Below are 24,717 nucleotides of genomic sequence, written 5' to 3' on the forward strand. Positions count from 1 at the left end.
GAGAAATTTTGGTACCGATTTTTAAGAATAAGGGTGATGGGCAGAGCTGTAGTAACTACAGGGGGATTAAATTGATCCGTCACAGCATGAAGTTATGGGAAAGAGTATTGGAAGCTCTGTTAAGAAGGGAAGTGATGATTAGTGATTAGCAGTATGGTTTCATGCCAGGAAAGAGCACTACAGATGTGATGTTTGCTCTGAGAGTGTTGATGAAGTACAGAGAGGGTCAGAAGGAGTTGCATTGTGTCTGTGTGGACTTGGAGAAAGCATATGACAGGGTGCCTAGAGTGGAGTTGTGGTATTGTGTGAGGAAGTCGGGAGTGTCAGAGATGTATGTAAGAGTGGTACATGATATGTACGAGGGTAGTGTGACACCGGTGAGGTCTGCGGTGGGAGTGACTGATGCGTTTAAGGTGGAGGTGGGATTACATCAAGGATCAGCTCTGAGCCCTTTATTTGCAATGGTGATGGACAGGTTGACAGACTCTATCAGACAGGAGTCCTCGTGGACTGTGATTGCAGATGACATTGTGATCTGTAGTAAGAGTAGGGAACAGGTGGAGGAGACCCTGGAGAGGTAGAGATGTGCTCTAGAGAGAAGAGGAATGAATGTCAGCAGGACTAATTGTGTGTGAATGAGAGGGAGGATAGAGGAATGGTGAGGATGCAGGGAGTAGAGGTGGCAAAGGTGGATGAGTTTAAATACTTGGGATCAACAGTTCAGAGTAATGGTGAAGAGTGTAGGAGAGGTGAAGAGAGTACAAGCAGGATGGAGTGGGTGGGAAAGAGTGTCGGAAGTGATTTGGGACAGACTAGTACCAGTAAGAGTGAAAGGGAAGGTCTACAAAAGGGTAGTGATTCCAGCTATGTTATATGGGTTGGAGCCGGTGGCACTGACAAAAAGGCATGAGTCAAAGATGGATGTGGCAGAGTTAAAGATTTGCACTGGGTGTGGCAAGGGTGGACGGGATTAGGAATAAGTATATTAGAGGGTCAGCCCAGGTTGGAAGATTTGGAGACAAAGCCAAAGAGGCACAATTACATTGGTTTGGACGTGCTGAGGAGGGGGATGCAGAGTATATTGGGGAAAAAGATGCTAAGGATGAAGCTGCCAGGTAACAGGAAAAGAGGATGGCCTAAGAAAAGATTTATGGATATGGTGAGAGAGGACATGCAGTTGATTCGTGTGACACAGCAAGATGCAGAGGACAGGAAGAAATGGAAACCTCCACTGTGGTGACCCCTAACAGGAGCAGCTGAAAGAAGTAAGTAGGTAAAGTACAGTTTTGTACCTACCATAAATGTAGATGTTCGAGTGTTCACCCTGCTGCAGTCATCACACTTGGGTTATCCTGTCGTCAGGCGGTCCCGCATTCGGCCGGATTTCCAAAGTCTTGGTTTGACGTTGGTTGCTGTTGCTTCATCCCTGACGTCAGTACGCCAGGGGTACATATATTGCAACAGATGCCATTTTCTTCAGTTTATCTTGTCCCAGATGTCAGGTGCCCCCAAAAAGGTGATCCAAATTAGTACCAAAAGGTGTGAACACTGTACAAACACAAAATCCCTTCAGCTATAAGCAAATACATCAGAAAGGTATAGCAAAGATTTAGCCAGTAGATCCGAGGGGTTGGAGGGAGGGTAACCTGGACTGCAGCAGGGTGAACACTCGAACATCTACATTTATGGTAGGTACAAAACTGTACTATGTTCATCGCGTTACCCTGCTGCAGTCTTCATACTTGGGTTGAGTCCCAAAGCTAAGGTAGGGTGGAGGCATCATAGAGGGTTAGTGGAGGCAATGAGGCCCTGCAGAACTGCAGTTGCGAAGCCTGCCCTGGACTTAGAATAAAGAGGTAAGTGATGGTGTTTGGTGAAGGTGTGTACAGAACTCCAAGTTGCAGCTTCTAAAATTTCCTTGGTAGGAACCCCCCTGAGAAAGGCTGTAGATGTAGCTTTTGCCTTGGTAGAGTGGGATCTAATGGTAGGAGGAACTGGTTTCCCATGATGGGTATAGCAGAATGGTATGCAATGGCCTATCCATTTAGAAATGGTTTGCTTGGATATGGCCCTCCCTTGAGAAGCTGTAGCATAGGAAACAAAGAACTGGTCAGTTTTTCTGAAAGCCTTAGTTTTATCCAAGTAGTAACGAAGCTGCCTGTGAATGTCCAAGGAATGCGGGAGTCTCTCACCTTTGTTCTGTGGATTGGGGAAGAAAGTGGGTAGGTGGATGGTTTGATTTAAAGCTACACTGGAAACCACCTTAGGCATGAAGGAAGGATTAGTTTGTAGAGAAACTCTGTCTTGATGAAAAATGAGGAAAGGTTCCACTGCCATAAGTGCCTGTAATTCTGAGACTCTCCTAGCAGAAGTTATTGCCAGGAGCAGGGCAGTCTTCCAGGATAGGAACCGAAGGTCTGCAGAAAAAGCTGGTTCAAAGGGAGGTAGCGTTAGTTTTTCCAGAACAAAGTTGAGGTCCCATGTTGGTGTAGGGGCTCTTCTAGGTGATCTAATGTTTTTTGCCCCTCTGAGGAACTGCCTTAGAAGAGGATTTGAAAATAAAGGTAGATTTGCACCGTAGTGAGCTGAAATAGCTGAAGCATGGATTTTAATAGAGGAGAAGGAGAGTCCTTTATGCAACATCTCAGCTAAATACTGCAGAATGTGAGGCATATGAGGCTGAGTTGTGTCTTGGTCTTTAGCTTGGTTCCAACCACAAAACCTTTTCCATTTGTCCGAGTAAGCCTTCACGGTGCTTGGCCTCCTGGCCTCTAGAATAACATCCAGTACTGCTTGTGAAAGAGGAGCTGGTGGGATGCTTAATTGATTTGCCATGCAGCCAGGTTTAAGGTTTTGATCTGGCTGTGTAGAATCTGCTTGTCTTGCTGCGTGAGCAAATGAGGTATTTGAGGCAATATCCATGGTGGGCTGAGAGCCATATTCTTCAATAGCGGGTACCAGTGCTCGCGTGGCCAGTCTGGGGCTATGAGAATCCGTCGAGGTTTCTCCTTTCTGACCTTCAAAAGAACCTTTGTGAGAAGAGGTAATGGAGGAAAGGCCTATGCTGTCAGGTTTTTCCAACTGAAGGAGAGAGCGTCCACTTTCCAAGCTTGATGGTGGAATGTTCTTGTACAAAATTTTGTCATCTGGTAGATGTCCTTCAAGAATGCAACTGCAGTCCTGACATATGGGGTTGCCCTGCCTCAGGCAGCCCTTCGGTCGGCCGGATTCCAAAGTCTGGGTCCGGCGTCGGCTGATGTCGCCTCTTCCCCGATGTCAGAGCGGTTTGGGTATAAAAGCATCAGCCAACGCCATCTTCTCCAGTCTTTCTTGCCGCGCGGTGCCCGAAGCAGAAGCAGTTTGCAAGTGACGGTCGGCAAGCTCCTGTTTTTTCAGATCCGAAGTCATCAAAAAGCTAAGTACCCCGTTGGGGAACCTTTTCTTGCCTCAGCCGATGTCATATAAAACTGCAAAAGTTAATAATTGCTTGTCTTGTGGTAAACACTCCTAAGGACTTTCATTCTTACTGCCTTCCCTGCCTCTGCCCAGACCACGACGTCTCGGCCTGTGCTGCCTGCGCTTGCTTCAATAAGCGCACACTTAGGCGCCGGGCAGAATTTGCTGAAGACTTTTTTGGGGAAAATTACTCCTATATCATGCCGTCGGAACTACCGACAGCACATATTTCCAAAAAACGGAAGGACCGGGACCGACATTCGCGGCCCGCGACTTCCACCGACACCACGCTAAAGCCTACCGCGAGTGCATCGGTCTCTTCGGAGGTGGTAATTCAACCGCTCCAGGCCGACGACACCGCTTTACCACACACTTCGGTCCCGGAGGCTACCCCGGTGCCGGTTGTTGATTTTCCTCCTGAAACCGAAGCCCAAGATTTGCCTGACACCATACCGGTGGACAAAGTTACTCCAGCACGTGGGGCAGCTAGGCCTCCTGTGTCTATGTCCATCAAGGCCTACACACGTGCTAAGGCTGCCAGCCAGACTAAGTCTCACCCTCCTAAATCTTTTTCACAGGGTGACACTTCTGATAAACAGATCATGACTTTAGCTGCAGATCTAATTTCTTTAATCAGGGGCTCTCAGGCTCATCCAGACAGAGTTTCTCAGCCGCCTTCAGACAAAAGGCTTGGGGTTGAGCAGGCAGATACTCTTTCCTCAGATGAAGCCTCTGGTGAGTCAGGCCATTCAGATTCCCAGGAAGAATCCTTCCCGGCCTACGAGGATTCTGATGCTGATGAATCCATTCCCTCTGCCTCTCCTCCTGAGGATATTTCTTTCGGGGAAATTCTCCACTCCATGAGAGAGCATTTTCAGTGGCAGGGCCAGGATTTCTCCGACTCCAGGAAAAGGCTTCAGACTTTCCTTAAGTTACCCCAGCACAGGCCTTTAGCTATACCCCCAGTGTTAGATGTATTTGATGATGTGTTCTCAGACTCCAGTACTTCTCCTGATTCTCTCCCTCCTGCTCCTGTCAAGCCAGACAGATATTACAGGGTTCCTGAAACTCATAAACATCTCTTTAAGGCCCACTCTGTTGATCTAGAAACTATTTCTCAGGGGCCCAAAGGAGTGGCTACTTCCACGGCCAAAAATCCTTTGCCCGCAGACAGGGAATCTAGGTCCCTGGAGAGGTGGGGTAAAAAGTTTATACCTCATCCACCCTTGCCATGAGGGCACTTAACTGTCTTTTTCATATGTTTCAGTATCAGGATTTCTTGATGGATGATTTGCAGAAAAAGTTAGCCTTTCCTGAGCCTTTAGATAGAAAGGCCTTGCAGGATTTGGTTCATAATACTCAGCAGGTTAGCAATCATTTTCTTCAGTGTGGTTATGATGCATTGGAAGCTTCATGTAGGGCAGCTATGACAGGGGCTGTCATACGTAGACATGCTTGGTTGAAAGAACAGACATTGCCAGATCATGTTAAAGTAAAGCTTCTAGATGCACCTCTGGAAAAAGACAAGCTATTTGGTGCTAATGCACAGGGTGTGTTGAAATCAATTGAGGAAAAGGCTAAATCAGTACAAACAGTCGAAAGATTTCCTCCAGGTTCAGCCACCAAGGTTCAGTAGTAATTGTCCTTCGAAGAATTGGTCCTTTCCAGACACTGACAAGTTCCAAAGGGGAAAAAACAGGCGTGCTCGAGGTAGAGGGCAATACCGAGGCTCCTACAGAGGCCGCCAATGGCAACCAACTAATCAGAGAAGTGCCGCAGGGACTTCTACTGCTCCACAGGGACAATCACAATGACTTGACTTTGACACCGCCGACCAAGGCTCAGAGAAGCACCTTTAGGCGGAAAATTATCTTTATTTTCAAAAATTTGGCACGTTTTTACAAAGGACAAATGGATTTTGGACATAATAGACAAAGGTTACAGGTTCCACTTCCATACCTTACCAACAAGACAAGGCATGCCAAACCTGCCACAAAATCAAAGGGCAGAGGCACTCATACAAGTTTCAAAGCTGCTACAAATCAAAGCAATAGAAAAGGCTCCTCCTCAGGAACAAGGCCAGGGAATTCTACTCAAGACTGTTTTTTGTTCCAAGAAAAGAAAAGCAATGGAGACCTATACTGGACTTGTCCACTCTAAACACTTTTCTCATTGTGCCAAAATTCAAAATGCTGATGTTACAGCAACTTCTTCCCATGCTGGGCAAGGGGTCTTTGCTGGTTACTCTGGACCTCAAGGAGGCATACCTGCATGTCCCAATCAGACACAGCTGCAGAAGATACCTCTGATTTCTTGCAGGGTCAGAGCATTATCAATTCTTAGCATTGCCTTTTGGCTTATCTACTGCACCCAGAGTATTCACGAAATGCCTGGCATCCCTTCAGGGGATACAAATATACCCTTACCTGGATGACTGCCTTATACAAGCGGACAGCAAGCAAGCCTTGATAAGAAACTTGGACTATGTCATTCACGTACTACAGGCTTTGGGATACACAATCAACATTCAAAAATCAAGACTACTGCCATCCCAACAAATAATTTTTCTAGGAGCCAAACTGGACACAAACTCACAAATGGCTTTCCTCACAGAAGAAAAACAAGAGCAATTACCAGATTACTTCAAAAGCCTAACAAAGCACACCCAGATGACTGCAAGGAAAATCCTGCAGGCCCTGGGTTTCATGGCATCTTGCATTCTTCTGATTCCACTGGCAAGACTACACATGAGAAAACTACAATGGTACCTAAAAAGTTTATGGTCTCAACACAGCCACAACTTAGAAGCAATTATTCCACTCATTCCATGTCTACAAAAGGAATTTTTGTGGTGGGCACAAGCAAGCCAGGTAAACAAAGGCATGTCTTTCAACAAACCTCAAGCAAGCCAAACCATTACAACAGACGCCTCAGATCATGGATGGGGGGTACACATGGAGGGCAGATGCATTCAAGGGCAATGGGCACCCCGAGAATTGCATCTGCACATCAATTAAAAAGATATGTTGGCAGTGATTCATGCAATCGAGGCCTTCAGCAAATTTCTTCAGCAAGGTCATCTGCTAATAAAGACAGACAACACCACTGTTATGTGGTACATAAACAAACAGGGAGGCACCCATTCTTACCCCCTCTGCAGACTAACAATGACTCTTTGGGAAAAGTCCCTGAAACTGAACAAACAGTTGCAATCCCAGTTTGTCCCAGGCAAGGACAATGTTCTGGCGGACTGTCTAAGCAGAAACATTATGGACCCGCATTAATGGATGTTGCATCCAGACATTTTTTCACAAATAACTCATGCATGGGGAAGGCCGGACATAGATCTCTTTGCTTCACACCTCAATCATCATCTGAAGAAGTTCTGCTCAAGGACACACCATCCTCTAGCCTGGAGAATGGATGCTCTCTCCTTCAGCTGGAATTCTCTAACAATCTATGCATTTCCACCTCTACCATTAATGACCAAGGTGTTACTGAAGATCAAAGCAGAACAACCGAAAGGCATTTTGATAGCTCCAGACTAGCCAAGACAGCATTGGTATCCATTGCTAAGGAGCATAACTCGCATCAAGCCGTGGCTCCTGCCTCAATGGCCTCTGCTTATAACTCAGCACAATTACAGGACTGTTCATCCCAACCTGCAAACATTGCAACTGACAGCTTGGAGGGTTCCATGACTTCTCCCCATATCTCTCTTTGCAAAAAAGTTCAAGAGATCTTACTGGAAGCACGCAGGCCTTCTACCAGAAAAAGTTATTCAGCCAAATGGAAGAGATTCAACATCTGGAATGCCAACAAGGGTCAGGATGCATCAGTAATGAGCATCCCACAGATACTCTAATACTTGGCAGAAGTGCTTCACAATGGCCTTTCATATTCTTCCATAAAAATACACGCTTCAGCAATTTCAGCAAAATACAACTATGATCCATCTGTGTTTTCTCATCCTTTGCTAAGACAGTTTCTAACAGGGATAAAGAATATCAAACCTCCAAGAAAACCACCAGTGCCTGCATGGGACCTCAACTTCGTCGTGGAAAAATTAACTCTTCCTCCCTTTGAGCCAGCAACATCTTCAGAATTGCAATTTGTCTCCTGGAAAACAGTTTTCCTGTGGGCAATTACTTCAGCAAGAAGAGTCTCGGAGATACAGGCCCTCATGGCAGTACCTCCATTTCTCATTTTCCATCAGGACAGAGTCTCTTTAAGAACCAATCCTTCATTCATGCCAAAAGTGATAGCCAGGGTTTCTCTAAATCAAGCAATTCACCTGCCTACTTTCTTTCCCAATCCTCAAAATAAAGGAGAAAAGCTTCTGCACACTTTGGACATACACAGGTAATTGCGCTACTACTTGGACAGAACAAAGGCTAACAGAAAGTCTGACCAACTATTTGTAGCTTACGCTGCTGGAGTAAAAGGAAAGGCAATTTCCAAACAAACAATTTCAAAATGGATTGGAAACTGCATCAGATTCTGCTACCCTTTCCATGGAAAAGGTGTGCCAGCCAATATCCGGCCACACTCCACCAGAGCTACAGCCACCTCCACAGCCTTTCTAAGAGGGGTGGCTACAAAAGACATTCTAGAAGATGTCACCATGTTAAGAAAAATATATAAACACACATATATTCAGAAAAATATATATATACTCATATTTGTTTATAAAATTCATTTTTTAACAGATTATATATTTCTATTGTTTGATAATCCACAAGCTATCAATTTACAAAGATGTTTAATTAAATGAAACATTTAGGAGAACATATGTTTAATATTCATTAAACTAATGAATATTTATGAGCGAACCACGAATTGGATTTGTCAGTTTGAACAACAGAGTTCGTTTTAATGGGTTAATTATTTAATCAGTTAGTATAAAAGGTCTAATTGATTGTCAGATTTGTAGCTGATGAAGTCCTAATTATTGGGACGAAAACGCATTGTGTGGTGTATGAAGAGCGTTAATGTTTTTAAAGACTGCATTGGAATAAAGTACTTTTTTTGGAGCAATTTCGTGTTGGTGCTAGTCTCTTAAGCAACTTTTCCGTGGATTATTGGTTACTTGAGTTGCTGCACTTGGTTTATTTGTACATTCTAGAAGTTGCTACATGGAGCTCCGTGCATACATTTTCCAAACATTGCAACCTGCCTTTATATTCCAGATCCCGAGCAGGCTTTGCTTCTGCAGTCCTGCAGGGCATTTTAGCTACACCATCCTTATCTTAGATCCTACCACCCCCAGCTTGGCTATGGTATTCAACCCATATGTCAGGACTGCAGTTGCATTCTTGAAGGACATAGTACAGTTTTGTACCCACCATAAATGTAGATGTCCGATAGATATGCAACTGCAGTCAGGTTTTCCCTCCCTCCTACCCCTCTGTAATTCTCTTTTTTGGGTCCACTCCCCCTTTTTCAAATTAGCTGGGGATATCTGTTATGATGTATCTGTTTATTACTGTTGTGCATGTCTGGAATTTTTATCCATTCTCTAAATTTAGCCTTCCTTGGAGGGCACCTGGCATCTGGGGCAAGAAACACTGAAGAAGATGGCGTCGGCTGATGCTTTTATACCCCAGCCGCTCTGACGTCGGGGAAGAGGCGACACCAGCTGACGCCGGACCCAGACTTTGGAATCCGGCCGACTGAAGGGCTGCCTGAGGCAGGACAACCCCATATGTCAGGACTGCAGTTGCATATCTATCGGACATCTGCATTTATGGTAGGTACAAAACTGTACTTTTTGAGGACTGGCAAACAGGTCTATATTTGGTAGACCCCATCTTTGAGTCATCATTGTAAATATCTGTGGGTCTAGCTTCCACTCGTGGGGATCTTTGATGTTTCTGCTTAGGTCGTCTGCCAATGTGGTTTTCTGTCCTGGCAGGAATTGAGCTTGTAACTGGACTTGGTAGGCCAGAGCTGTGTTCCATAAGATTATTGCTTGCCTGCAAAGAGGGTAGGAATGTGTGCCCCCTTGTTTGTTTATGTACCACATTACTGTGGTGTTGTCAGTCTTTATTGCAAGTTGTCCTGGCTGTAGTAGATCCTTGAAGGCTGTCAGTGCTTTCTGTACAGCTAGCATCTCTTTTTGGTTTATGTGCAGTTCTCTTTGTTCTGCAGTCCATATGCCTTGAATGCATTGCCCTGCCATGTGTGCCCCCCAGGCATAGTCTGAAGCATCTGTTGTGATAGTTTGCCTGGGTGGGGGCCATGTGAAAGGCTGACCCTTGTTGAGGTGACATGCCTGTGACCACCATAGAAATTCCTGTTGAAGGCAGGGAATGAGAGATATCACTGTGTTCAAGCTGTGGCTGTGTCGAGACCATACGCTTTTTAGGTACCACTGTAATTTCCCCATATGCAGTTTTGCAAATGGTATTATCAGAATGCAAGATGCCATGAAGCCCAAAGCCTGCAGAATTTTTCTTGCAGTGAATTGGGTCTTTGTTGCCATTGTCTTGAAATGTTGAGTCAGTTGTAATTGCTTGTCTGATGTAAGATGAGCCTTCTGGGCCGTTGTGTCCAAGCTGGCACGCAGGAATTGTGAGGGTACTAGTTTTGACTTTTCGTTTACTGTGTACCCCAGACAATTTAGTAGATGCTTCACAAAAGCCAGGTGTTGTAAGAGAATATCTTTTCTTTCTGCTTGGATGAGGCAGTCGTCCAGGTATGGATATATTTGAATTCCTCTTTGTCTGCCGTATGCAATTACTGGTGCCAGGCATTTTGTGAATACTCTGGGTGCCGTAGATAAGCCAAAGGGCAGTGCAGAGAATTGATAGTGGGTTGAACCTGCAATGAAATGGAGGTATCTTCTGCAACTTTGTCTGCTAAGGGACATGCAGGTATGCCTCCTTGAGGTCCAACGTTACCAGCCATGCTTCCTTTCCCAGCATGGGAAGTAGCTGCTGTAGTGTTAGCATCTTGAATTTGGGAACTTGTAAGTAAGTGTTTAGAATTGAAGGGTCCAGAATTGGTCTCCAAGCATTTTCTTTTTTGGATACTAGGAAGAGTCTTGAGTAAAATCCTTGGCCTTGCTCTTGAGTTGGTACCCTTTGAATGGCTCTCATGGCCATGAGAGCTGTAATTTTGTTTTTGAGCCTCTGCCCTTTGATTTTGTGGCAGGTTTGGCATTCCTCTTTTTATTGGCAAGGTGTGAAAGTGGAATCTGTATCCTCGTAAAATTATGTTTTCCCCCCAAGGGGGCTGACAAAAGAGCTTTGTTTGGCCAGCTGAGGTGCAAGTCATTGAGTTTGCCTTCTGGTGGGTTGAGACTGTCTTCTCCTCCCTTCTGGGTTGGAGTGCCCCATTTGCGAGGCTTATACTGAGCTTGTGGTTGTCTTCTGCCCCTTGGACACCTGTATTTACCCCTCTGAGGCCTGTCAGTGGCTGGAAAGGGCCAATTTTATGTTGGCCAGTTTCTGCTGAAGCGAGGGGGTTGTACTTGTAGGAAATCTTTGACTGTCTGAATTGATTTCGCCTTATCTTCCATTTTCTTTAAAACAACTTCTGCTTTAACACCAAAAAGAACATCCTGCTGTAAGGGAGCATCTAGTAGTTTTGCTTTATCATGATCAGGCAGACTTTGCTCTTTTAACCAGGCATGCCTACGTATAACAGATCCAGTGACAGCTGCTCTGCAGGAGGCCTCTAAAGAATCAAACCCACATTGTAAGGTATGTGCCCACCTGCTCAGTGGCGTGAAACAAATCCTGTACTACTTTTATTTCAGATTGTTGAGGTAGGGTGGTTATCTTTTGTTTTAACTGAAAGATCAGAAATTGCTGATACTTAAGCATATGAAATTGACAGTTTAGTGCTCTCACAGCTAAATTGGCTGAGGTGTAAACCTTTCCCCCCCCCCCCATCTGTCTAGTGCTCTTGAATCACTTTCAGAAGGTACTGGATTTTTAGCCATGGAAGGCCTTAGCCCACCTGGGACCCTGGGAGAGATAGTCTCTGGGTCAGCTACTGGGCTTTTGTAAAGGAATGTGTGGGAATCGGGTACTCTGTAGTATCTGTGAGGCTTGGCCGGGGCAGGAGGTAGAGAGTCAGGGTTGAAACTGGATTCTAAGCAGACATCTTCCACAATGTCCAAAACAGGAGGGATGGCTAGAGGTCTGTGTTGGGGGAGTAAAAGAAACTCTCTGAGCCTTTTCTTGGAATCAGAGTAATCATGACCTTCCCAGTGAAAATGTTCCCTTATAGTGTGTAAAGTTTGCCCAAAAGAGTAATCTTCTGGAGGGGAAGCTGAGGGAATAGAGTCCTCAGCATCGAAATCTTCATAAGGAGAGAAGGAATAGTCTTGGTCCTCAGAGGAATCCGAAGAAATAGACAGTTGTTCAGAGGAAGCATAATCTTCCTCTTGTCTAGGCCTTTTGTCAGGAGGAGGCTGAGAACCCCTGATAAGAGAAATCAAATCTTCAGCCATTTTGAGCATCTGTTTCTTAGGCAAAGGGCCTAGAACAGGAGACTGAAGTGAAGCCTTTTTCGATTTAGGAGTCTTCGACTTGGAAAACGTTTTGACTTTTAAGAGTAGTCAGTCTGAAAACGCCTTCAGAAACCGATGGCGTTTTAGAAGTACCGACGTCCTTGGAAGGTAAATCGTTGGAAGGGCCTGAAGTAAAAGGCTGCATCTGCCTAGTACATTCCGTCAAAATATCTGTAGCGGTTTCTGGTTCCGGAACTGTGGTAGTCGGAGGCTGCGTCGGAGCCTCACTGATAACTGGAGACCGGATCAACCGAGGCCTCTGAATCGGGCTTAGGCCTGGGCTGTCGGTCCTTGTCCTTGCGCTTTTTGTGCACGCCAGTAGTCTGTAGGTCCGGCATGTTATAGTTAAATTTTCTACCAAAAAAGTGTCGTGCGAAATCAAGTAGTTTTTTAATAGTACGTTTATTAAATCTAGCACAAAAACGACAAGAAGTGACGTCGTGATCAGGGCCTAGGCAAGGTATGCAATAAGAATGAAAATCCTTATGAGGTATTTGCTTCCCACAAGAAATACAATTGTTAACTTTTTCTGACATTGGTCTGAGGCAAGAAAAGTTTCCCCAACAGGGTACTTAGCTTTATAGAAGACTTCAGTCTGAAATTCGATTTTCGAAAATCTCAGGAGTCTGCCTACCGGCACTTGCGAACTGCTTCTGTTTCGGGCACCGCGCTGCAAGAAAGAATGAAGAAAATGGCGTCTGTTGCAGTATATGTACCCCTGGCGCACTGACGTCGGGGATGAAGCGACAGCAACCGACGTCGGACCAAGACTTTGGTTATCCTGTCATCAGGCGGTCCCGCAGTCGGCCGGATTTCCAAAGTGTGATGACTGCAGCAGGGTAACACGATGAACATTTATATCTGGCATTATTGATCATCTAGAATTCAGTGATTTTACCAAAATTCCAGACTTTAATGACTTCCAGGGCCAACCTGTGAGGCAAAAATCAAGGTCATCTAACATCTGTGAGGTATATACAGAAGGCAAAAGTGTTTCTCTGTAGAATTAAATTTAAAATTGTTACGACACTTCAGTAAAACACATTTGAATTTGTGGCAAAATTAAGTTCTAAGAGATTTTAAAAGCTGTTCTTCCTTCTACCACTGTTCTTTTTTGGCACTGTCGTGTGCGCGCGTGTGTGCTTGTGTGCGCGCGTGTGTGCTTGTGTGCGCGCGTGTGTGCTTGTGTGCGCGCGTGTGTGCTTGTGTGCTGCAGGTGCTTGTGTGTGCTGCTGCAGGTGTGCTTGTGTGCTGCAGTGTGCTTGTGTGCTGCAGTGTGCTTGTGCTTGGCCAAGTGTGCTGTCTTGGCGTGTGTGTGTGTGTGTGTTTGTATGCTTGTGGGGAGATTTAGGAATGTATTGAATATCTAGATGCTGTTTGAAATGAGTACCTAGTTTGTGGCTGAATGTTCAGGTTTATGTACAGTGTCATTTGAAAGCTGTCACTTGTTAGTGGAATCATGCCTTTGCCAAAAACAGGTTAGGAGTACAGAGATACTCTGCCAGTCCTTAAAGAGGTCTGATTTTTTTTTTCTTTTTCAGGGAATATAACACCAGCACATTATGATGAACAGCAGAATTTCTTTGCACAGATTAAAGGCTACAAGCGTTGTATTCTTTTTCCTCCAGACCAGTTTGAGTGCCTCTATCCCTATCCAGTTCACCATCCCTGTGACAGGCAGAGTCAGGTAAGAAAGCATACAAATTGACCTTGTATTTAAATGTGGAACCCTGTTTTAAGCAGTCATGTTTAAAGATGGAAACCAGTTCAACTTCACCATCTGTGTGTATATGAAGCACTGTGTTTTTCTCTAGTCTGTTAAAACCAGTAACAAAACAAGCCTCACCATTTGCAGAATTGGTGATTTGTGAATTGGAAAGCATACAGGATGTTGTGCTTTTTATGTGATTTATTATTGGGTATTATTTTGACATGTATTCTTTTTAAGACCACTGCATATTAAAACAGTAGAGCTTTTAGTTCACACTCATTAGTTAGGCAAGTTTACATTTTTTTTTCCCGAACAGTACATTGCATCAACTCTATTTTGAGGTGGTGCGCATCTTACCATTATGCATTCTTATGTACTGGTATGCACTTTCTAAGTTTGGTCATTGTTCATGCCATCTTCAGCTCTATCATTCAGGATATTTCTTGGCTCAGCTTTTCAAAGATTAGTAAACAGTTAGAATTTCTTGTATACTTATAAGTGGTAGATTGTGTTCTTTACTTCAGTATTGCTGCATATGTCAAAATTTTGAGACCGTTTGCAATGATGATTCGAAGTATTGAGTATGCTAGACAAGTGGCCCTAAATTTCAACACTTGGGATGGGGTTATTGGTTTGTCCTTCAGATGAGAAGTTAAACCAAGGTCCCATTTGCCGGAGTTATATTGGCTCAGATGGATGTAAAAGCTGCTGTGGCACATATAGAAAGAGTATAGCTCCTTCATATAACACATTGTGAAAAAACATTACTTGGCATATTTATAAAATTTCGATATTTATAAGCACATATATATACACACTTGTGTTTTTAACTATTTATCATTTTTCTTATAACATCCTCGTTGTTCTTCCATAATTGATCCCCACTCCTTTTTCCATAACCATAGTCTAATTTTTCACAATACCTTTGCCAAAATCCATTTCCTCTTTAAACAAAATTTCATTCAGTCTATTTTGCTTGCCATTAATATTCTCAAATTTTCTTCACACAACTATTTCCATTAATTCACCACTCTTTTTTTACATTTTAAAAAAATAAACAAACACACAACCTTTTTATGGCATATTCCCCTTAACTGGTAACTTATTACTAGATGTCCTTCAAGGATGCATCTGCAGTCCTAACATATGGGTTGTCCTGCCTCAGGCAGCCCTTCGGTTGGCCGGATTCCAAAGTCTGGGTCTGGCTTCGGCTGATGTCGCACTTCACCCGACGTCATAGCTGCTGTTTATTGGGTATAAAGGCATCAGCCGACGCCATTTTCCTCCGTCTTTCTTCGAAGCAGAAGCTGTTCGCAAGTGCCGGTCGGTCAGATCCAGAGATTTCTACTACCGAAGACTTCTAAAAAGCTAAGTACCCCGTTGGGGACTCTTTCTTGCCTCAGCTGATGTCAGACAAAGTAAATAATTGTTTAACTTGTGGGAAACAAATACCTCATAAGGATTTCCACTCTTACTGCCTTCCTTGCTTAGGCCCAGACCACGACGTATCAGCTTGTCTAGCCTGTGCTTCCTTCAACCGATGGACACTTGGACGTCGGTCGGAGTTTGCAGAGGAGTTTTTTGGTCCCGCTTTTGCACAAAATGCCGCCGGAGACTCCGACTACTCAATTAGCTAAAAGCGCAAGGAAAGGACCGACATTCGCCCGGTTTCGCTGAAACCACGGTTAGGCCAACCGCGAATGTCTCTGTTTCGCTGAAACCGAGCCCCGGTTTTCCTTCGCCGAAAGCATGCTTCCGATAGCCGAGGCCTCACAGAGCATGGCTGAATCTGCTACTGAATTTACTGCTACAGAAGCAGCCACCCAGGATTTATCGGACACTATTCCTTTAGACATAACTACCCTTGCACGTGGGGCTGCTAGACCCCCTGCTTCCATGTCTATCAAGGCTTTTGCCAGGGCTAAGGCAGCTAAATCTTCTAAGGCCTTGCCTGCCAAAACTCCTTCACATAGGCCTACTTCTAGTTCCCAAATACTCAGCCTGGCTGAGGATCTCATTTCTTTGATCAGAGGATCCCAACCTGACCCAGACAGGGCCTCTCAACCCCCTCCAGACAAGAGGCCTAGGACTGAACCTCCGGAACCTCTCTCTACAGATTATTCATCGGATGACTCAGACCTTTCAGACCCTCACGAAGGCCCATATTCTCCTTATGAGGATTCTGATGCAGAAGACTCCATTCCTTCTGCTTCTCCTCCTGAAGAATTTTCCTTTGGGGAAACCTTGCATGCTATGAGGGAACACTTCCAATGGCAGGGCCAGGATTTTTCAGATTCAAGGAAAAGGCTAAGGACTTTTTTACACTTACCACAGCATAGGCCTTTAGCCATTCCTCCAGTACTTACTGTTGTGGATGATACCTTTAATGATGCTTGTACTGCTCCCGATTCTCTTCCTCCGGCCTCTGCCAAGCCAGACAGATATTACAGGGTCCCGGACACACACTACCATTTGTATAAGGCTCCTGTTGCAGACCCTGAAACCATTTCACAGGGCCCTAAAGGTGTGGCAGCTGCCTCTGCCAAAAACCCTCTTCCCTCTGAAAGGGAATGTAGAGCATTAGAGAGATGGGGTAAAAAGGTTTATACTTCTGCTACTCTTTCGGCCAGGGCCTTGAACTGTCAATTTCACATGATTCAGTACCAGGAATTTTTGTTAGACCAGCTAAATAAAAAACTATCTTCTCCTGAACCTTTAGACCGCAAGTCCCTTCAGGATTTGGTACATAACTCTCAGTAGGTCAGTAACCATTTCTTAAAATGTGGCTATGATGCACTGGAGGCTTCCTTTAGATCAGCTGTGACTGGAACAGTGATTCAAAGGCATGCTTGGTTAAAAGAACAATCCTTACCAGACCATGTTAAGTCAAAACTCCTAGATGCTCCCATGGAGAAACAAAGTTTGTTTGGCTCCCCTGCATAGGAGGTTCTAAAAAAGGTGGAAGAAAAAGCAAAATCTGTCCAAACAGTCAAGGATTTATTACAGGTCCAACCTCCGAGGTTTAGCAGAAATTGGCCTTCGAAGAATTGGTCCTTTCCAGACAACTCCAGAGCGCAGAGAGGCAGAAATAGACGCCCAAGAGGCAGAGGTCAATCTAGGGGTGCCTACAGGGGACGTCAGTGGCAACCTACCAACCAGAGAAGTACTGCCACGGAATCAACTACAACTACTTCCACAGGGCAGACACATTGACTTGGCTCTAGTTCCGCCTACCAGGGAACAACTGGAAGCACCCTTGGGCAGAAAACTAGCCTTATTCTCCGACAACTGGCATTACATTACAGGAGACAAATGGACTTTACAAACAATAGACAAGGGCTACAGGTTTCACTTCCATACTCTACCAAAAAAGAGAGGAATGCCAAACCTACCACCAAGCCAAAAAACAGACGCTCTAAGACAAATCAGCAACTTACTAAGGATGAGAGCTATAGAAGAGGTGCCACCTATGGAACAAGGTCAAGGATTTTACTCCAGGCTTTTCCTTGTACCAAGAAAAGAAAATCAATGGAGACCTATTCTAGATTTGTCCGCACTGAACACATACCTCATTGTTCCAAAATTCAAAATGCTGACCCTCCAGCAACTTCTTCCCATGCTGGGCAAGGAGTCTTGGCTGGTGACTCTAGATCTCAAGGAGGCATACCTGCACGTCCCTATACGACCAGATTGCAGAAGACACCTCAGATTTCTTGCAGGATCAGAGCATTATCAATTCTCAGCATTGCCTTTTGGCTTATCTACTGCGCCCAGAGTATTCACGAAATGCCTGGCATCAGTAATTGCTCATTGCAGACTTCAGGGAATTCAGATTTACCCATACCTGGACGACTGCCTAATACAAGTGGACGACAAGGCAAAGTTTGAAAAAGATTTGGAAAATGTCATACAACTGTTGCAAGCCTTGGGATACACAGTCAACATGCAAAAGTCAAGACTAGTACCATCCCAAAGGATAACATTCTTGGGTGCAGAATTAGACACATCAACTCAGATGGCTTTTCTCACAGAAGAAAAACAAAAGCATCTACCAGTCTACTTCATGCTTACTGCAAGGAAAGTCCTGCAAGCCCTGGGCTACATGGCATCCTGCATAATATTGGTTCCGCATGCCAGGCTGCATATGAGAAAGCTACAATGGTATCTAAGGAATGTATGGTCTCAACACAAGCACAGTCTAGAAGCCCAGATTCCAATAATTCCATGCCTGAAGCAAGAATTCCTGTGGTGGGCTCAGGCCTGTCAGTTGAACAGAGGCTTGCCTTTCCACAAACCACATCCAAGCCAGACCATCACCACGGACGCCTCAGACCTAGGATGGGGGCACACATGGTGGACAAGTGTATACAAGGCCTATGGACCCAAGACCAGCTGAATCTACACATAAATCTAAAGGAGATGCTGGCAGTAAAACATGCGATCCAGGCATTCAGACCACTCCTTCAACAGGGTCATCTGCTGATAAGGACGGACAATACCACAGTCATGTGGTACATCAACAAACAGGGAGGTACACATTCATATCCTCTATGCCGGATGGCAGTGGACCTGTGGAATGTGGCCCTGAACCTCAACATTCAACTTCAGGCCAGATTTGTACCAGGAAAAGAAAATTCTCTAGCAGACACCTTAAGCAGAACTACCACGGATGCTCACGAATGGATGCTGCATCCAGATATCTTCAAAGCCATAACAAAGAAATGGGGACTACCACAGATAGACCTCTTTGCCTCCCCACACAATCACCAATTGAAGAAATTCTGCACAAGAGCATACCACCCACTTGCTTGGAGGGTGGACTCCCTTTCCTTCAGCTGGAAAACCTGACAGCATATGCATTTCCACCTCTTCCCTTGATGTACAAAGTTCTACTGAAGATCAGAGAGGATCAGCCAAGGGTAATTCTGATAGCTCCAGACTGGCCGAGGCAACATTGGTACCCGCTACTGAGAAGCATGTCTCGGACACACGCATGGCATCTACCGCTATGTCCCTTACTACTAACACAGGACAACTACAAGATCCTACATCCAAACTTGAAAACACTGCAGCTAGCTGCTTGGAATATTGCATAAAACAAAATAACCCAGGTTTATCTCAGAGGGTTAAGGACATTATCCTGGAGGCACGCAGACCCTCCACAAGGAAGACTTATTCAGCCAAGTGGAAAAGATACCTCATTTGGAGTGCAGCAAAGGGAGAAAATGTCTCATTGGCAAACATAGCACACATCCTGGAATATTTAGCAGAGCTGTTCCACGATGGCCTGTCTTACTCCTCCATTAAGATTCATGCATCAGCAATTTCAGCAGAATACAACATGGATCCTCCTGTCTTCTCTCATCCTCTACTCAGGCAGTTCTTGAGAGGAATCAAAAATGTAAAGCCTCCAAGGAAACCACCTTTACCTACATGGGATCTCAACTTTGTGCTGGAAAAGTTAACACTTCCCCCTTTTGAACCAGCAGCAACAGCAGAATTACAATTCTTGTCTTGGAAAACTGCTTTCCTGCTAGCAATTACTTCAGCAAGAAGGGTATCTGAGTTAGAGGCATTAATGGCAGTACAACCCTTCCTTATATTCCATCAAGACAGAGTCTCTCTGAGAACTAACCCTACATTTATGCCAAAAGTGGTCTCCAGAGTATCATTAAACCAAGCGATTCATTTACCTACATTCTTCCCCAACCCACAGAACAGGGGGGAAAGACTGCTACATACCTTGGATGTGCACAGACAATTACGCTACTATCTGGACAGAACTAAGACCAGCAGAAAAACTGACCAGCTTCTGGTAGCATATGCAACAGGAATGCAAGGAAAAGCAATTTCAAAACAATCTCAAAATGGATAGGAAATTGCATTCGATTTTGCTACTCTTTTCATGGAAAGACAACTCCTGCTAATATCAGACCTCATTCCACAAGAGCTACAGCCACCACTACAGCTTTCCTACGAGGAGTGGCTACCAAAGACATTTTAGAAGCTGCTACTTGGAGCTCCGTGCATACATTTGCCAAGCATTACAATCTTCCCTTATACTCTAGATCCCGAGCAGGTTTTGCAACTGCTGTTTTGCAAGGGATCTTAACTACACCATCTTTATCTTAGTGCCTCCTCCCCCAGTTTGGCTATGGTATTCTACCCATATGTTAGGACTGCAGATGCATCCTTGAAGGACATAGTACAGTTTTGTACCTACCATAAATGTAGATGTCCGATAGGTATGCATCTGCAGTCAGGATTACCCACCCTCCTTCCCCTCTGTGGTATTCCTAGGGTATTTACCCCTCATTTAGCTAGCTGGGGGAATCTATTATGGTGTATTTGTTTGTATTTAGCCTTACTAGAGGGCACCTGGCATCTGGGGCAAGAAACACTGAGGAAAATGGCGTCGGCTGATGCCTTTATACCCAATAAACAGCAGCTATGACGTCGGGTGAAGTGCGACATCAGCCGAAGCCAGACCCAGACTTTGGAATCCGGCCGACCGAAGGGCTGCCTGAGGCAGGACAACCCATATGTTAGGACTGCAGATGCATACCTATCGGACATCTACATTTATGGTAGGTACAAAACTGTACTTTTCCATAGGAAATTCTGACACTGCTGTCTTAAGTACAGCACACTACTTTTTCTTTACTTTAATGGCTTTAATCACTTTTGGTAAAATTTTTCTATGACTTTATAATATTGTTTCATCACATTATCATACCACAACCTTCTGACTTTCTATATATAGCCAGTGTTTTCCATGTTGGTATTTTGTATTGATAACTTTTAATTTCTTCATTTACACATTCTTTTTTTTTCATTCTCATCTCCCAGAACTTTTTGTGCTTGTATTTAAACATTCTCGTATTTAATTTCTCATTCTCTTCCTTTACCTGCTGTAATATTGTGTACAAGTTTAAATAAGTAGAATTAACCACTCAGTTTAGTAATCTCAGTTTCCCTTCATCTTCACTCATATACAGCATACCTCTCTTCACCGAGTTTAATCTTGAACACCATATGAAAGAAAACAATGGTTGCACAATTAATCTTCATATTTTTCTGGGATCATATAAACATTTGACATGTATGTTGTTTTCCCATAATCTATAGGTACACCACAGAAGGCATAAATATTTCTTTTCATTTCCTTTATCAAATCCTTCCATTGTAGCATAACTGCATTATTTTTTCCAGATTTTATCCTTGGCAAAGACTCTTCTTTCTCTGAAAATGCACACCCCCAATTATCACATCACCACAACCTTTACTTCTATCTTTATTCAAGGGCATTCCCATTTCTTAAACATGCGTTCAGACAAACCAGCACTTCCCTCATCCATTTCTTCTTAGCACCTATAGCTGTATCATCTACATTGTCAAAACTACTGGAATCACCATCTCCTTTTGCATTGCATAAGCCTGTTCGCTTGCTCACTACCACATTCATTATTGATGCATACAATATTCTACTCCTGTCTTATGCCAGGTCTGAAAACTCGTAACACTGAAACTCATAAGGCCGAACCCATTTGACTGAAAACTTGTTTCTCTGAAAACATTCACCACAAGAAATAGGTCTTAAAAACCTTTTTTTTCTATTGCACCCCCATGTTGAGAGCTTTTCCCATACTTTCCTTGCTTATAATACTAACTACATGATTGCACAACTGTGGAGGAAAAAAAAAAAAAACAGCACACAGTAATAAGTGCCCAAAAGCAAATATTGACATCTACAAAACCAGGGGTACTGCATGATGCTGACCATCTCAATTCACCCCAACTCTGCTAGACTCGCTTACCTAATAACTCCTATGATAAGAAGTGACACATTTGCATACATTCTACACAATTTTATATATTTCTACACGTTTCAGTGAATGATTCTTTAGTGTTATGAGTTTTCAGTGAAATGGGTGGGACCTTATGAGTTTGTGTTATGAGCTTTCATTGTTATGATGGGTACCACTTAAACGACCCTTTTTGCATCTTTCTTTACTGAAACACCCATTCACTAACACTGTCCCTAGATAAGTTTGATATGCTGATATACACCGTCTAAATTCTTTTAACTATTCTATTATGCTATTATTCCATACTTCTCCATAACATCCCACAAATCAAAAATGTCCTGTATCAAATTCCTAGCTTATGTCACCTACTGTAAGTTTGACATGCTCACTTTTACTTACAATATCATGATCAATTTTTCTCAAGACCAGTAACAATTCTTGACATCCCTTCCCTTTTATACTATATATACTTTCTTCCTGAATATCACTTGTCCTTCTTCCATTCTCCTCTGTACTCTCATAAACCTTTTATAATCTGTGTTTAGTTTGATAGGTCTCCAATATTTTTTCATTATCTTTCTTCCATACAAGTTTTAATATCCTACTACCTTTCTTCCATACAAGTTTTAATATCCTACTACCTAACTATTCATAAACAAACCCTTCTTCCTACTTTATGGGTGGGAGGTTGGCATAATGGTTAAGGTGTTTACTTTGCAGACACAAGGTGCAAGGTTTGATTCTCACATGGGGTAACTGGCTAGGCTTGAAATGGCCCACAAGGGCAACTAGCCTAGTACTAATCTATGAGCCTATGAACTATTCATTCAATACATTTATAAAATGCACTCTTCTCCAATCCATTTATTTCTTGTAAAGATGTTATTTGTGTTTCACTGTTGCAGACATTACATTTGGGTAATCTGCTGGCAGGTTGCCCGGGTCCTGCGTCAGATGCTGTCCCTTCTTCCATGACGTCAGGTCGTCAGGGGTATAAAATATGCAGCCGACGTCATTACATCAGTCTTCCTTGCCGTGCGGTGCCCGAAGCAGTTTTCAAGTGCCGGTCGGCCAACTCCTGTAATTTTCATTTTCGAGTTTCAGAACCGAAGTCTTCAACTTAAAGCGAAGTACCCCATTGGGGAAACTTTTTCTTTCTCCTTTCCGATGTCAGTAAAAGTTAATAATTGCCTTAGTTGTGGAAAGCAAATACCTCATAAAGATTTTCATTCGTAGTGTATTCCTTGCCTAGGCCCTGACCATGACGTACCTTGTTGTTGGTTTTGTGCTTTATTTAATCAGCACACTATCCATTGACAGTACATTTTTGCCTCTATTTCGGTTTTCGGTTTAATTATCCAGAAATGTCATCTGTTAGCCTTCAGACTACCGGAATTTTGAAAAAACGCAAAGATAAACACAGAGACAGGCCGCAGAGGTCCAAAACTGCTGACAATGCTTCTAAGCCAGTTTGACAGTACTCATTGAGGTGCTTTCACAGCCCCTGATACCCGCTACTTCTGATTTGCAGGCTTCTACTGAGAGCCATTCAGAGTCTGGTATGTCGTGACATGCTACACCTTTGGAACCTGAAGATGTCTCTACCTTGGATAGGTCTGGAGCCGCTGTGCAGGCACCGGCTTCCGAGGGTGAATTCAGGCCTACAGACTTGCATATTAAATCGACACCGCCTTCATTATTAAGGCTTAAATCTCGATCCATGTCTAGAAAAAAAGATGCCCAGGCCATATGTTCAGGCCCCTATGCCTAAAAACAAATGATAAAAATGGCTGAAGATCTAATTACTCTAATCGGGGTTAGTCAACCCCCCCCCCTCTCTCTCTGAGGCCTAGAGCTGAACTTGATTATGAATCTTATGATCAGGATTCTGGTTCTTCTGACTCTTCTAATGACCTGGATTTGTCCATGCCTACTTATGAGGATTCCGATGCAGACATTCCCTCTGCTTCCCTTCCTGTGGACTTTTCTTTTGGGGAAACTTTTACATGCTTTGAGGGAGCATTTCCACTGGGAAAGCCAGGAATTTTCCGATTCAAAAAAGAGGCTTAGGGATTTCCTGCTTCTTCCTTAACATAGGTCTTTGGCTATACCTCCTGTGCTAGACATTGTTGATGTGTTCTCGGAATCCAGTTTGGTCCCTGATTCCCTGCCTCCGGCTCCTAGTAAACCTGACCGATACTACTGGGTTCCTGAGTCCCACAAGTTCCTTTTCAAAAATCCTGATCCAGAAACCATTTCTCAGGGGGCCCAAGGGCATTAAGGCTTCTACTGCTAAAAATCCTACCCCTTCTGATAGAGATCCCAGGGTGCTGGATAGATGGGGTAAAAAGGTTTATACTTCTGCAACCTTGGCAATCATTAAACTGCCAATTTCATATGTTAAAATATCAACAGCATATTATTGGACTGATTAAACAGAAAATGATGATGATTCCTAACTGTGTAGAAAATAAAGATTTACAGGATTTAATGCATTCTGCTGAACAAGTTGGAAAACATAATTTGCAATGTGGTTTTGATTCTTTAGAGGCCTCCTGCAGGGCTGCTGTTACTGATCTGTGCTTAGAAGGCATGTTTGGCTTAAGGAGCAATCTTTGCCTGATCATGTTAAAGCTAAATTGTTGGATGTTCCTTTAAATCAGGACCGCCTGTTTGGCAATAAGGCTGAAGAAGTTCTAAAAACAGATGAAAGATCAAGCTAAATCTATGCAAACCGTTAGATTTCTTACAAGTGCAACCTCCAAGATTTTAGTAAGCATTGGCCTACTATGAATTGGTCCTTTCCAGCCCCTTCCAGATCCTCTCAAGCCAAACCCAGACACAGCAAAAACCCCAGGTTTCAGTCCCAGGGTACTCTGAGTTGAGCAGTGATGGACCTCCACTTCCAAGTCTGGAAATAACAAGACACCCCCTTACAGTAAACAGTCTCAGTGACTTCCTTTTAAAATTACCAAGCACTTATCTGTCAACCGCCCCTTTGGGGGGAAAGATTGCTTTTCATGCAAAGAACTGGGAACTCATAACCATAACAAATGGGTTTTAAATGTTGTGTCCCAGGAATACAGATTTCATTTCCACACATTGCCAACACCAAACTGGTGGCCAGACCTGCCCCCGTAGCAGTGGGCAGAGGCTCAAACACAAGTACTTTCTCTCTTAAGCATGGGGGCTATTCAACTGTTGCCAGAAGAGGAAAAGGG

The 24,717-nt window shown here is 43.8% G+C and overlaps 1 protein-coding gene across 1 annotated transcript in view; it reads left to right on the forward strand.

The window, feature by feature from the left end:
* HIF1AN (hypoxia inducible factor 1 subunit alpha inhibitor) overlaps positions 1-24,717 on the forward strand; it is a 1,008,741-nt gene that overhangs the window by 323,242 nt on the left and 660,782 nt on the right. Inside the window, exon 3 of the mRNA XM_044056484.1 lies at positions 13,519-13,664. Within this exon, the coding sequence (XP_043912419.1) occupies positions 13,519-13,664 (146 nt within the window). The remainder of the gene's footprint in view (positions 1-13,518; positions 13,665-24,717) is intronic.

The sequence above is a fragment of the Protopterus annectens genome, chromosome 14.part0 (genome assembly GCF_019279795.1).
Source record: "Protopterus annectens isolate FY-2018-M chromosome 14.part0, PAN1.0, whole genome shotgun sequence".
NCBI classification, from domain to species: domain Eukaryota; kingdom Metazoa; phylum Chordata; order Ceratodontiformes; family Protopteridae; genus Protopterus; species Protopterus annectens.